The following is a 14,812-nucleotide window of genomic DNA, read 5'->3' on the forward strand; positions in this document are numbered from 1 at the left end:
TTGTCTAACGATGTGTTTGAGTAGCGAGTAGCCACCAGTATATACACACACAAAGACATGCAATGTATGAATTTAAATCAGTGACCAAGTTGAAAGGGACAAAGCAAAATCAGGGTATAATCCAGATACAAACTAAAACAGTGTAAACAGTCAAGAGCCATCACAAATCAATCACAAACCATACAGCACACACCAGGAAGCATAGCAAAGCAGTCTCTCCATTATGTTTGAGGCGGGCTTGCTGGCAAACCCGATGAACCAGAGAGAAGCAGGATCCCAGGGTGGCGCGGAAAACCAGGCACTGGATTCAGACAGTAGACCTGGGACAGGCACAAAACCAGGCAATGGAAATGGATACTGAACCTGGAACAGGCCCAAAACCAGGCACTGGACCTGGACACTAGCCTTAACACGGGCACAAAACCAGGCAATGCAACTGGATACTGGACCTGGAATGGGCACAGCACTCACATACAACCCACACTTGGAATACACTCATTCATTTGTGTTTACAACCAAGACTTTCTTTGCAATCGTTCTTCTTTGTGTGTCAGTGAACATACTTTGATTTGTTATTGCAGTATAATCAGATTATGAATATGCTAAAACTGAGAAAGATTCATAACATACAAATTCAGTTCCATATCAATGCCACCCTAAATCAATAATTTTACATGTTTCCTTTACTTTTAAAAAACCTTACAAAGTGTCTGCACCACAGTTGAAAAACCTACTTCTTTCTAATACAGGAATAGTACAATCAATTTGCTTGAAGTACATTGTGAAAACCCTTGTAATGAGTAAAAGTCAGTACTCCATTAAAATTAATAAAGCACATCTAAATGTGTAAGATATGCCATTTAAGAGTTTTAAACACTATGCATTTGTAATGGCTAAATATCAGTTTCTTTTTTCTCCTCAGGAAGGCCCTGCACTCAGGTTCAGGTTTTAACTCCAGAGAGATCTGCACGCCTCATAAAGGAAATCCTTATGACAGCCTGGCCTTCCAGAGACTTTGTCGTGCAGTGGAACCCCGGTAACCAAGAGAAAAAACATCCATCAACATCTTGGCTCCGAATGGTCTGGAAGCATCTCTACATTAATTTTGCTGATGACCTTAGTACCTTTGAAGACATGCCTTTGATTCCGAACGTGCCACTGAATGACAGTATCGCCTCTTTGGAGCTCCTGCGTCTTAAGGCTCCATCTCCAATCATTGTAGTGCATGAAGAAGAGGGTCCTTTATGTGAAGTCCTGCTGGAAGTCATAAAGAAGCTCGGAGGAGTTGTCTTAAGTAAACTGGACCCCTGCTTGCAACACCCACTACTGAAAAACTACTTCCACCAGTTGTCTCCAAGCACTTTACTGCAAATTATGGACAGGGCCTCATCCCAAAGACTTTCTAGCCAAGTGTCATCCCTCACTGGGAAACAAAAAAATACTCTGAGAGGTTTCTTGGCTGGTCTCACAGATGTCACTGAGAAAGAGAAACGCATAATTCAAGACCTCCCCATCTTTGTGGAAGTGGGGCAATGTTCAGAGAAGGGAACACCATCCTTTACCTCTCTGAAAGGAGCCAGAGCATTGCACCATTCTGCCAAGTGCCCTTCAGATGTTAAGTTATCCATTCATGTGGTGGAAAGCAGTGATGAGGCAACTATTCGACTCGTTGGATTGTTAAATGTGGAGCAGGTCAAAAGCGCAGAATGTCTCAAAGTAATTCTACAGGACATCGATAAAGGGTTTTATAGCAAAGATGAAGTGAGAAGCATCATGCTCTGGGTGCTTACCCATTTCTCATTTCTTAAGAATGAGAACAAAGCAGTGGTCAGTTGGCTTTCCTCACTGAAGTTCATATTTTCCTCCTCAGGAAAAATGCTTGCAGCAACAGACCTTTTTGATCCTGAGCTGGAGATACTGCAGACCCTCTTCTATATGGAAGAAGAAACTAGATTTCCTCCAGACACATACACGTCATCTCCTGATATTCTTCATTCTCTAAGGCAGTTAGGGCTCAAGAATGAAGTCCAGCTTACTGAAAAAGACGTACTTCAAATTGCCCAGAAAATTGAAGAGTTACAGGGAAGTAGTAAGCCAGAATGGGAGTCACTGCGGAACAAGGCAAAAACACTTCTTATGATATTGAACAAGCAAACAAAGTTAGTTAAGTCTTCAGAAGTTCAGACATCCCTGAAGAAACTGAAATGGGTACCTGTCTGCAAGGACCGACCTTTAAATTACCCCAAGACTCTTGCCTGGAAAGGAGACACTTGTAATATTTCCTCCCTGTCTGAAATGTGTGATATGTCTCATGCAGTGCTTGTTGGCTCTTCAGTAGCACTGGTCGAACGGACATCTGTTGGTATGAAGAAAGCTCTGATGTTATCCATAGAGCCTCAAGTCGACCAAGTGCTTCAGCATTTAAAAGCAGTAAACGATTGGCACAGATCACAGGCGTTTACCACAGAGGACTGGTATCAGTTTCAGCAGATCCTTTTTGAGATTTATGACTTCATGCAAGTACATTTAGAGGATGCAAGAGAAGCATTGAAATCTCTGTCTTTTGACTGGGTTTGGACGGGCAGAACATTTGCATCCCCTGGCCACACAGCCCTGAAACATATAACAGACTTGGATCTACAGCCCTTCCTGTACTCATTACCAAAGACAATTGCAAAGTTCCACAAACTTTTCAAATTCTGTGGTTCTGTTGATGAAATTGATGCTAATCACGTGTTTGAGGTGGTCAATACAATTAAAGAAAGAAGTGAACAGGAAATGACAAAAAAAGAAAGCAAACACAATATCCTTCTCTTGATAAACATTTTACGATGGCTGTATAACAGTCAAATATCAGTGAATGTTGACATGCATGTGCCCATTCTTTGCTACAAAGATCCAGGAAAATTGGTCATGAAACCAATTCATGAATGCACATACTGTGACATCAAAGTGGATGATTTGAACGACTTGCTGGATGATACCACAGAGCCCATCATCCTGGTACATGATGACATACCAATGAAAACCGCAGAGTGGTTAAGAGTTCCCTGTTTGAGCACAAGGCTCATAAACCCAGAGAACCTTGGATTTGAACAGTCTGGCCAGACGGAACCACTAACAGTAAGGATAAAGAATATTTTGGAGGAATATCCATCGGTTGCCGATATCTTCAAAGAGCTTCTGCAGAATGCTGATGATGCAAATGCAACTGAATGCAGTTTCCTGATTGACATGAGAAAAAATCTTGACATTCGAGAAAATTTACTGGACCCTGGAATGATGGTGTGCCACGGCCCTGCTCTGTGGTCGTTCAATAACTCTGTTTTCTCTGACAGAGACTTCCTCAACATAACCAGATTGGGAGGGTCCATGAAACGGTGTGAAGCAGACAAAGTGGGCACATTTGGGTTAGGGTTCAACTCCGTGTACCATGTGACTGACATACCCATCATCATGAGCAGAGAATTTATGATCATGTTTGATCCCAACATCAACCACATCAGCAAACACATCAGGGACAAATCAAACCCAGGTATCAAAATCAACTGGAGTAAACAGCAAAAAAGACTGAGAAAGTTTCCAAACCAGTTCAAGCCTTTTGTTAATGTGTTCAACTGCCAGCTTCCCCTCTCTCAAGAGTCTCCTTACAAATATGATGGAACACTCTTCCGACTGCCATTCAGGACAGAGAATGAAGCAGCAACAAGTGAAATTAGCAGCATATACTACAACACCCCTGATATCTATTCACTAGTTGATGAATTTAGCATCTGTGGCCACCGGCTGATCCTCTTCACCCAGCATGTTGGCATGATGGTCCTAAAGTATCTAAAATCCGAGGACCTGAATCCCGCCGCTGCGCAGGATGTGGTCACAATTAACAAAAGTGTTTGGTCTTCCAAAGCAGCTTACGGTCCCCTCAGCATTCTGAGGTCTGCAGCCAAAGCCATGAAAAAAGTGGCAGCAACCAACAGAGTACCTGCTGATATTCCTAAGTCTGGCTGCATCATCAGAATTGTGGTAGAGGAATTTCACAATGTGTTCAGGCGGATTCTGGACCTGCAGTCGCCCCTTTTCCGAGGTTCTGAAGAGGATCCATCCTCATACTTTGAGATAGCAGCAAAAGGCTCTCAGACAAAAAGACTCATAGACGAAATGCCCCAGAAGGCCATGGAAAACACAAACTGGCTCATCTGTTCGTGCATGGATGCAACCGAAGCTCTAAAGTTCTCTCTGAGTGAAAGCGGCAAGCGCCTGGGACTGGTGCCATGTGGGGGTATAGCAGTCCTGCTGTCTGAGGAAGAAAACCGAAAATGGACACTTAAGACAAATGCAAGCCCAATCGGAGAGGTATTCTGTTACTTACCTCTCAGAATAAAGACTGGACTACCTGTGCACATCAATGGATGTTTTGCAGTTACTTCAAATCGTAAAGAGATCTGGAAAACAGACACAAAAGGACAGTGGAACTCCATTTTCATGAGACATGTGATTGTCCAGGCATACTTGGCTGCACTTAATATGCTGCGAACTATGTCGGAAAATGGGGAACTCCTTGACTACAGCTATTACGCAGCCTGGCCTGATCCTGGAGCTGTACATGATGATTTTAATTTGATTTGCCAAGGAGTGTATCAAGAAATCGCCAAAGGCGGCAGTAATGCCAATGCAAAAGTCTTTTCAGATGGCAAAACCTGGGTGTCAATCAAATATGTTCGGTTCTTGGATGACTCCTTGCTCTGCAGACCTGATGTCGGACCAGCTGCCTTCAAAATATTTATGAAATACCTCAAGTGTGACTCCCAAGATCTCTGTGCTGTTGATTTGCCAGACTGGGTAAAAGAAGGTTTTGTCGATGCTGGCTGTAAAGAGAAACTGATGGAGAACACACTCACGGAGAGACGGTTCTTTTCAGATGTATTCTTCCCCCATATACAAGACATAGACAGAGACCTTCGTGACCCACTGATGCATTATGTCCTCAATGAAAAGTTGGATGATTTCGCAGATATACTGAGAGGGACTCCATGTATTCCATGTTCTGGGCCATCACACAGGCTTGTTCTACCCTCTAGGCTCATACACCCAGAAGGAAGAGTTGCCAAACTGTACCATAGTGATGATGGGCGGTTCCCTGAAGGAAGTGTGAAAGACTACCTGAATCCAATATGTCTGGTGAAGTTAGTAGAGTTGGGTATGGTAAAAGATGATCTCTCGTGGGAAGACTTGACTGAGCGCGCTGAGTCTGTAATGGCACTTAATGACACTGACCATACAGCTGCATGCGTCAGAAGCAGTATACTGCTTAGCCTTATCGATGAAAAGCTAAAACTGAGAGACACAGGAGGCAATGAATATGTTGCAAAATTACAAGCCACCAAGTTCCTGCCCTTCTTGACAAAGCCTGCTGGCTTTTCCCTCCCTTGGCATGGAAATAATTTTAAACAGACAACAATGTTCCCTGCAACAGAGCTTTTTACAACAGAGCATCAGGACACTGTGTGTTTGATGAAACCAATCTTGAATGAGAATTCTCCCTCCTTTAAAGGATGTGGCCCCATTTCTTTGGCTGTAAAAGACTTTCTTGGACTGATTAAAAAGCCAACTGTTGGTCTAGTCATCAGCCAGCTCAGAGAACTGTCAAAATCATTTGATGGTGTCACACTGTATCAGGAAAATATAACGAATGCCTGCTACAAATACTTGCATGAAGAGATGATGCAATCCCAAACTGCACAGGAGGAAATTGCAGATAAGTTGAAAAGCTTCAGTTCAATTCTAGTGGAAAACACGTATGTAAATCCATCAAAAGTGGCATTTCATTTGAATTTTGATGCTGCTCCATATCTCTACCAGCTTCCTAACAAATACAGAAATAGCTGTCGTGAGCTCTTTGAAAATGTGGGGGTTCAGCCAAGCTACACGGTTGAAAATTTCTCAGATGTCCTGGAACAAATCAAAAGTGAATGTGGGAGCAGATGTCTGACAGAGGATAACTTTCAGCTCTGTCGCAGGATCATAAGCGAAGGAATATGGAGTTTGATTAGAGACAAAAATCAGGAGTTCTGCCAAAGTAACTATGGACAGATACTCTTACCTGACAGAAATCTCTTTTTGCAACAATCTAAGTCACTATGTTACAATGACTGCCCTTGGATTAAGGTTAGAGATACAACTGTTAAGTATTGTCATGGAGATATTCCAAGAGAAGTAGCAGTAAAATTGGGGGCAATTCCAAAACGTCATAAAGCCTTGGAAAGGTATGCTTCCAATATCTGTTTCACAACACTTGGAAGTGAGTTTGGGCAAAAGGAGAAACTCACCAGCAGAATCAAGAGCATTCTCAATGCATACCCATCTGAGAAGGAGATGCTGAAAGAGCTCCTTCAGAATGCAGATGATGCCAAGGCAACAGAGATATACTTTGTGTTTGATCCCAGGATCCATCCAACAAACAGAATATTCGATGACAAATGGGTGCCTATGCAAGGCCCAGCACTCTGTGTGTATAACAATCAGCCATTCACAGAGGATGATATCAGAGGGATCCAGAATCTCGGTCGAGGCACCAAAGAGGCAAACCCTGGCAAAACTGGGCAGTATGGTATTGGATTCAATTCTGTGTATCATATCACTGACTGTCCATCTTTTATCTCAAATAATGACATTCTCTGTATCTTTGACCCACACGCACTTTATGCACCTGGGGCAACATCTGTTAGCCCAGGGAGAATGTTCAGGGATTTGGATTCTGACTTTAGGTCCCAATTTTCTGATGTCCTGAATTCATATTTGGGCAACCATTTCAAGCTGGATCGGTGCACAATGTTTCGCTTCCCCATACGTACAGTAGATATGGCAAAAATTTCAGAGATCAGTTCAGTGCCTGCATCAGACAGAATGGTTCAGAATCTCCTGGATAAGTTACGAACAGATGGTGCAGAGCTACTTATGTTTTTGAATCACATGGAAAAAATTTCAATATGTGAAATAGAAAATGGGACAGGAGAACTGAAAACATTGTATTCTGTGACTGCAAAAATCACAGATGGCGATCGTCTGAAACGCAAGCAGTTTCACGCTTCTGTGGTGGACAGTGTGATAAAGAAAAAGAACTTAACCCAAATCCCAGTTCAACAGATTACATACACAATGGACATTGAGGACTCAGGTGGAAACTCAACAACCTGGCTAGTGTGCAACAGGTCTGGCTTCTCTGATATGGAAAAAGTCTCCAAGAGTGTAATATCAGCCCACAAAAATGAGGACATCACACTCTTCCCACGAGGTGGGGTGGCAGCATGCACGAGCCACAACTACAAAAAAGCTCACAGAGCCTTCTGTTTTCTACCCCTCTCACTGGAGACCGGCCTGCCTTTTCATGTGAATGGGCATTTTGCCTTAGATTCTGCCAGAAGGAACCTGTGGAGGGATGACAATGGAGTTGGAGTGAGGAGCGACTGGAACAGTAACCTAATGATGTTGCTAATAGCTCCTGCGTATGTGGAGCTGCTGGTACAGCTGAAACGTCGCCTCTTTCCTGGTCCTGATCCTACTATGACAGTCCTACAAGGAACACCAGTCCATGTTGTAAAAGACACTCTGCGAAAGTTCTTATTTTTCTTCCCTGTAAACAGACTAGACATTCAGCCAGATTGGTACTGTTTGGTAAAAGCAATTTATCAGTGTATTCACGTTGACTTGAAAAGACTCCTTCCTGTTGTCAGAGCTCCACAAATAGACAACACAGATATACACTCAGCAATATACATTTGCTGGGTCAATACGTCCCCCTCAAATAAAAGCAGGGCATTCTTTGACAATTTGCTGCAGGACGAATTGCAGCACCTGAAAAACACAGAATACAACATTACCACACGTAAATCTGTGGCAGAAAATGTTTACAGACTGAAGGCCATGCTTCTGGATGTTGGCTTCAACTTAGTTCACAGTTGTGATGAGACAGCCAGCCTATACTTTTGCCTGGAAGATTCAGGTATTCCGGTCAGCTACGTGACACCAGAAGATGTCCGAAACTTCCTGCTGACATTTTCATCACCAGACACCTCTTGCCAAATTGGAAAACTGCCTTGTAGACTTCAGCAATCTAATGTCAAGCTCTTCCACAGTCTGAAGTTGCTGGTGGACTACTGCTTCAAAGATATTGAGGAAGACGATGTCAGAATAGAGGGTCTGCCACTGCTATTGACAATGGACAACAGTTTGCAAGTGTTTGACTCTAAGCGGCCAAAATTCCTGACTACTCATCATGAACTAATCCCTTCCCGGAAAGAACTGTTCATGAACAACCTGTACATGAGATACAGCCACATTCTTTTTAAAGCTGGTGTGGCAAAGATCTTTGACATAAGCAGCTTTGGAGACCTACTGGGATCTGTCCTACCCCGAGAGTACAGAACAAGGGTCGCTGTGAGGTGGAAGGAAAACTATGCTAGTGATTCTTGGCTGAGAAGTGTATGGAATTTCATCAATGAGAATATTGGCATCAAAGATGACCAGACAGACATAAAGCCAAAATTTGAGACAGTCCTGGATATCCTTAAAGACTGGGCTCTCCTACCAGGGATCAAGTTCATGGTGTCAAGCAACAAGTTAGTTGTACCAGAACATGATGTTTTGCTACCTCTGAGCCTAGTGTATGCTGCCATTTTCCCCAATGGACAAAATGACAAAGTCTTCCATACCGTGATGAAAGCAGGATGTTTTCAGGTGGCTATAAACAAAATATGTGCCAAAGAAAATCCTATCTTGCCTCTGCTGGCACAGCACACAGCAAATGTTGACAATCCCTCCAGCATTCTGAGAGCCATTGAGTACATGATCCAGACATCAGCTTTCAAAGCAGGAAGCCTGACAGAAAAAGACTTTGAAGCTCTCTTGCTGTACTTTAACTCTAATTTGAATAACCTAAGCCCAGATGACGTACAAAGTCTGAAACTGTTACCATGTTATAGAGCTGTCAGTGGCCGACACGTTAGCATTGCAAGCTTCGGGGCATGTTATGTACTGACCAAAAGCATTCCCTCTATTGATATAGAAAAATGGGCACACACTACTTCTTCAATATTTCTAGTTGACAATTCACAGCTGAAAGAGCTCTACACCTTTCTTGGGTGCACACCAATCGATGATCTGGAGGTATACCTGAAGCACCTTCTACCGAAGTTTGACATTCTGTCGTATGATGCCAAAATCCAACACATGATCTATCTTAAGGAGCAGTTAATGGCAATAGAGGAGGCCTGTGGCATAAGGGATCAACTGTATGAAAAACTGGAAAGTCTGTCCTTCATTTATGATTCAACAAGCAGACTAAAACCAGCCACAGCTTTCTACGATCAAACAGTAAAAGTATTTGAAGTGATGCTACCACCCAAATCTTTCATCCCTGCTGAATTCTTCAGGAAAATTGAACAAATGTTAAAACCAAAAAATGGTATCTCCTTCTTACCTTCGTGGATAACATTCCTACGCATGATAGGCTTAAAATATATTGTGTCTCAGCAGCAAGTTCTACAGTTCGCAAAAGAGATCAGCATCAAGGCTCAAACAGAGAACTGGTCCAAAGAAAAGGTTCAGACCATTGACGATGTTCTCCTGAATCACATTTTCGGTGAGAGGACAGATCTCTTTGAAGGACAATTTCTCAAAGAACTCTCTGCAATACCATTCCTTTTTCCAGAGCGTGCTCCAGCAGAACTGGTTAGATTGCATCCTCAGTACCAAGAAATAAATGGCTCTGTTCCTTTAATTCGCTTCAATGGGTCTCAAGTTAATCCAAAATTCAAGCAAACCGATATCATGCAATTGCTCTGGACATCATGTCCCATACTGCCAGAGAAGGCCACCCCAGTAAGCATAACAGATCAAGAGGGAAGTCCACTTGCAGGCCAAGAACAGCTTGACAAAGTGTTGGCTATGTTAAATGTAAATATAGACCCACCTTTGGAAAAGGTCATTAGCAACTGCAAAAACATATGCAGCGTTACAAACTTGGATGATGACACAGTGAAAACAAGATACAAAGTCTTGAAGAGCACGTATGAATTCCTTAATGCAGATAAACGAGAATTCCGTCAACAGTTACGAGGGGTGGCATTTGTTATGGTTGAGGAGGGTTGGAAGCTTTTGAAACCAGAAGAGGTTGTCATTAATCTGGATAATGAAGCAGACTTTAAGCCGTATCTATACAAACTTCCACTTGAACTTGGTACATTTCACCAGCTGTTCAAAGTCTTGGGAACTGAGGACACTGTATCAACAAAACAATATGTTGAAGTGTTGTGCCGGATATACAGAAGTTCAGAAGGCAAACAGCTTGACCCGAATGAAATGAGAACAGTAAAAAGAGCGGTATCTGGATTATTCAAAAGTCTCCAGAATGATCCAGTACATATACGCAAAGATCTAGAGACCCTGAGAGAGTTCACGTTTTACCTGCCAAGTCATGATGGCCGACTTGCCAAGTCAAACAGTTTAGTTTTTGATGATGCACCTCATTACAAGGGCAGAATCCAAGGTAATGTTGGAGTCCAAATGCTTGTTGACATGAGCCAGTGCTACCTTGGCAAAGATCACACCTTCCACACTAAGCTAATTACATTGCTTCCACAGAAATTGAGGCCCAGACTTTTGAGTAGCATTTTGGAGGAGCAACTTGATGAAGAGTCTCAGAAAATGTGCCAGTTTGGAGCCCTCTGCTCCCTTCAGGGTCGGCTTCAGCTCTTACTCTCCTCTGAGCAGTTCATTACTGGACTAATACGCATCATGAAGCATGAGAATGACAACGCTTACATGGTCAATGAGGAAAAAGCAATACGACTGTGCAAAGCCTTATGTGAAGGCTTGAAGGTGTCCTGTTTTGAGAAGCTACAGACAACATTGAGAGTCAAAGGTTGCAGTCCTATTCCACACAGCAAGAGTGAGACCCTGGCCTTCCTGAAGAGATATGGCGCATCAGTCATTCATCTCTACATTCAACACTCAGACAGCAAGGATATCAACTTTCTCCTTGCTCTTGCAATGACCCTCAAGTCTGCAACAGACAATCTGATTTCTGATACATCCTATCTCATTGCTATGCTGGGCTGCAATGACATATACAGAATCACAGAAAAGCTGGACAATCTTGGCGTCAAATATGATTCAACAGAACCCTCGAAACTTGAGCTTCCCCTCCCTGGGACACCGATACCCGCAGAGATACATCATATACTTCTAATGGACCCTATGAATGTATTCTATCCTGGAGAATATGTGGGCTATCTAGTTGACTCAGAAGGCGGAGATATTTTGGGGTCCTATCAGCCAACCTACACATATGCCATCATTGTTCAAGAGGTGGAGCGAGAAGAGGACGACAACCCAAGTTTTCTAGGTAAATGCTACCAAATTGACATTGGATACAGTGAATATAAAATTGTAAGCTCCCTTGATCTGTATAAATTCTCAAGACAAGATGACACCGCCCATATTCGAGATGGTACACCACCAGCACAGACAAGCCCATCAGAGAGTAAATGCCCAGACCCCAGAATGGTTCCACCTATTTTTACTGGCAAGGAAAATCACATAGCTCCTCCGACAAAGATTTCTCCTAAAAAGATTAAGCTTAATGCATTACCTGAAATTCTGAAAGAAGTGACTTCAGTTGTAGAGCAGGCTTGGAGACTTCCTGAGACTGAGCGAAAGAAGATAATCAGGCGTTTGTATCTCAAGTGGCACCCTGATAAAAATGCGGAAAACCTTGACATTGCCACTGAGGTCTTCAAGCACTTACAGAACGAAATCAACAGGATGGAGAGGCAAGCCCAGGCAGAGCAGACCACAGACAGGGCAACACGAAGAACTTTCTCTACCTCTTCTACTCGCTTCCAGTCGGAGAAGTTCTCTTTTCAAAGATTTTACACATCATGGAACCAGGAAGCAACAAGCCACAAGTCTGAGAGACAACAGTTTCGAGAGCAGTTTACAAGTTATGCAGGAACGTCTCATTCCAGCCGCTTTTTTGTACCGCCTTCGTTTAAGTCTGTTGGCAACCCAGTGGAGGCTCGCCGGTGGCTACGGCAGGCCAGAGCCAACTTCTCAGCTGCAAGAAATGACCTTCACAAAAATGCCAATGAGTGGGTTTGCTTCAAGTGCTTTCTGGCCACCAAACTAGCACTAATTGCTGCAGACTATGCAGTCCGAGGCAAATCGGACAAAGACGTGAAACCCACAGCATTAGCTCAGAAGGTGGAAGAGTACAACTCTCAGCTGACGGGGCTGGCTAAGGACGTCCAGATACTGGAAGGGTATGGTGTTGACAGCCTGAGAACCCGCTATCCTGATCTTCTCCCCTTCCCTCAAATCCCCAATGACAGGTACACCTCGGAAGTGGCACTGAGAGTGATGGAATGTACGGCTCGGATAATCATCAAACTGGAGACATTTGTGCAACATAAAATATAAATTATCAAGAAATTCCAGTTGTTCAGCCACATTTTATATATATATATATATATCAAAATCAGAATGGTGGCTAAGTGCAATACGAACAAGTGAATATAATACAAGACATGGCTGAATCAAAAATATGTATTCAGTTGGCAGTTTATGCACAAGCCTGCTTCCTGCATACGTCTGCTCATACACGTACAAACAGGCGCCACCCGAGCCTGACAATATTGTAACCTTTTACTTAAATGACAGAGTCTTTGACATGTAACTGTACATAATGCTAAAGGCTGCAGCAATATTTTTCTTTTTAAACCAAAGGTTGCATTTTCCCCTGTACAAAGTGAACAAGAATATGCTACTTTTTTACCTCATCTTTTATATAAAAGTATTTTTCTTGACACAGTCAAACCAGTTGACTGTATTGTAAGCATGTGTTAGCATTACACTTGGTTAAAGAGCGCTTGTGTGTTTGCTGAAATTTGGGAGTGAAGACTTTTACATGCGGAGCGTTGTACATTAAACAACAGTGCAGAGTACAATGAAGATCTAAAAATAACCTGATTGTTCTGTGACTTCCTGGATGTCTACTTATGTGTTATGTCTTGTGGTCTGGCTGTTATTTAGAATGAATGACTAAAATCATCATACTGTGCTTAACATTATATATATATATATATATATATATATATATATATATATATATATATATATATATATATATATATATATATATATATATATATAAAAAGAGAGAAAGAGTAAGAGAACGAGAGAGAGAGAGAGAGAGCGAGCGAGAGAGAGGCCCCTAGGTTCTAAGTTATGTATGTGTATATAGGTAGGTTCCTGACATATGACCTATTGCAGCACTAAAGTTTCAGAAGCCAGTTAAAGGTCCTAATGTATGAAGTGCATCCTAGACTGTGACACCTTTACTTTAGAAATGCATTTGATAAGACAGGAATGATGCTTCCCCTCTCTTGTTCATTCACGTCGTTTGTGCCTCCATTGTACAGTAGGACTGAACGTTACCTAGGGGCACAATCGAGAAGTATATCTTTTCTGGTTTTCCATAACATAAACAAAAAGAAATACATTATAAGACACCTCTTAAAGTAAATGATAGATGACACTTCACATCCGCTTTCACTGCTGAATTGTGACAGTTCTGTTTTGTTTCGTTGGGGTTTTTTTTGTTTTTTTTTTTGTAGCTGCATATCAGGAAACAGCAACACTTTGTAATTGTGTATATTTTAAAACATGTCAACCTCTTGTCTTTTTTTGGAGAAGTTTGATCAAGAAGTTCTCTTTGTTTTCATTAAGAGGAACATAGTTATTCATATGGTGCTAGTTTTATTTTAAATAATATATTTTACCTGTGCATTATTTGTTTTAAGAAAGATCATTGGGGATTAAAATTAAACACTGGCTTCAGTATTTTTTTTTTTGTTGATGTTTCAACAGTGTATATCTTGTTAACATGGACAGTTCCATAAATCTAATAAATTCCCACAGTACCATTTGCGGGTTGTGCAGTTGACCTGGCACCAGTTCAGGTTCCACGGGGGGATCAGCAGAATGATGAGAATGATGCTCCGTCCACAAGCAGAGTTAATATGAATGCTGGACACAATTCACTTTTTTATTTATGAGATGATTCTGTTATGATGCTATATCTCAGGGGTATAAAATAACAGAAGAACAGTCTCAATCATTTTGCCTAAAAAGCTCTCAGAGTTTTAAGCGTTCCTCTCCTCCTGAAATACTTTAACCCTCCCTGCCTGCGAGTTTCACCGTGGGTGCCAGTGATTATGTCACCTGTCGCCAACATCCTCTGAGCAGGATGAAAAGTGGTACAATCGTGACGGAAAGCCAGTGATACACAGAACTAATCAAATACTTGCTGTAGCTGTGAGGCTGAGCTGCTGCTGGTCACACTGAAATAACTTCACAGTCCATGACGAGAAGAAAGCCGTCTTCCCCATACCAGCCATGGACCTTCACTGAGTCTACAAGCAATCATTTCAGATTTCATCAATGGAAAACTGTACATTTTTAAGACCTGCTATTTCTGTATTTGCCTTCTATTAATTATTATTAACACCACAGCAAAAACCAAACATGCCAAGAGATGCTTGACAACTCATGAGGACAATCGTATAGTAATGTCCACTGATGAGGACATGCGTATAGTAATGTCCACTGATGAGGACATGCGTATAGTAATGTCCACTGATGAGGACATGCGTATAGTAATGTCCACTGATGAGGACATGCGTATAGTAATGTCCACTGATGAGGACATGCGTATAGTAATGTCCACTGATGAGGACATGCGTATAGTAATGTCCAC

The 14,812-nt window shown here is 42.1% G+C and overlaps 1 protein-coding gene across 4 annotated transcripts in view; it reads left to right on the top strand.

The window, feature by feature from the left end:
* The window catches only part of sacs (sacsin molecular chaperone), a 29,058-nt gene extending 15,077 nt beyond the window's left edge, over positions 1-13,981 (top strand). For all 4 annotated transcript variants that reach the window (XM_081700609.1, XM_035534263.2, XM_081700611.1 and 1 more), the window contains one exon: positions 923-13,981. In XM_081700609.1, the coding sequence (XP_081556735.1) occupies positions 923-12,474 (11,552 nt within the window). In that variant the 3' untranslated portion in view covers positions 12,475-13,981. The remainder of the gene's footprint in view (positions 1-922) is intronic.
* The last annotated feature ends 831 nt before the right edge of the window (positions 13,982-14,812 follow it).

Source organism: Electrophorus electricus, chromosome 17 (assembly GCF_041902795.1).
Source record: "Electrophorus electricus isolate QZ-2024a chromosome 17, ASM4190279v1, whole genome shotgun sequence".
NCBI lineage: Eukaryota > Metazoa > Chordata > Actinopteri > Gymnotiformes > Gymnotidae > Electrophorus > Electrophorus electricus.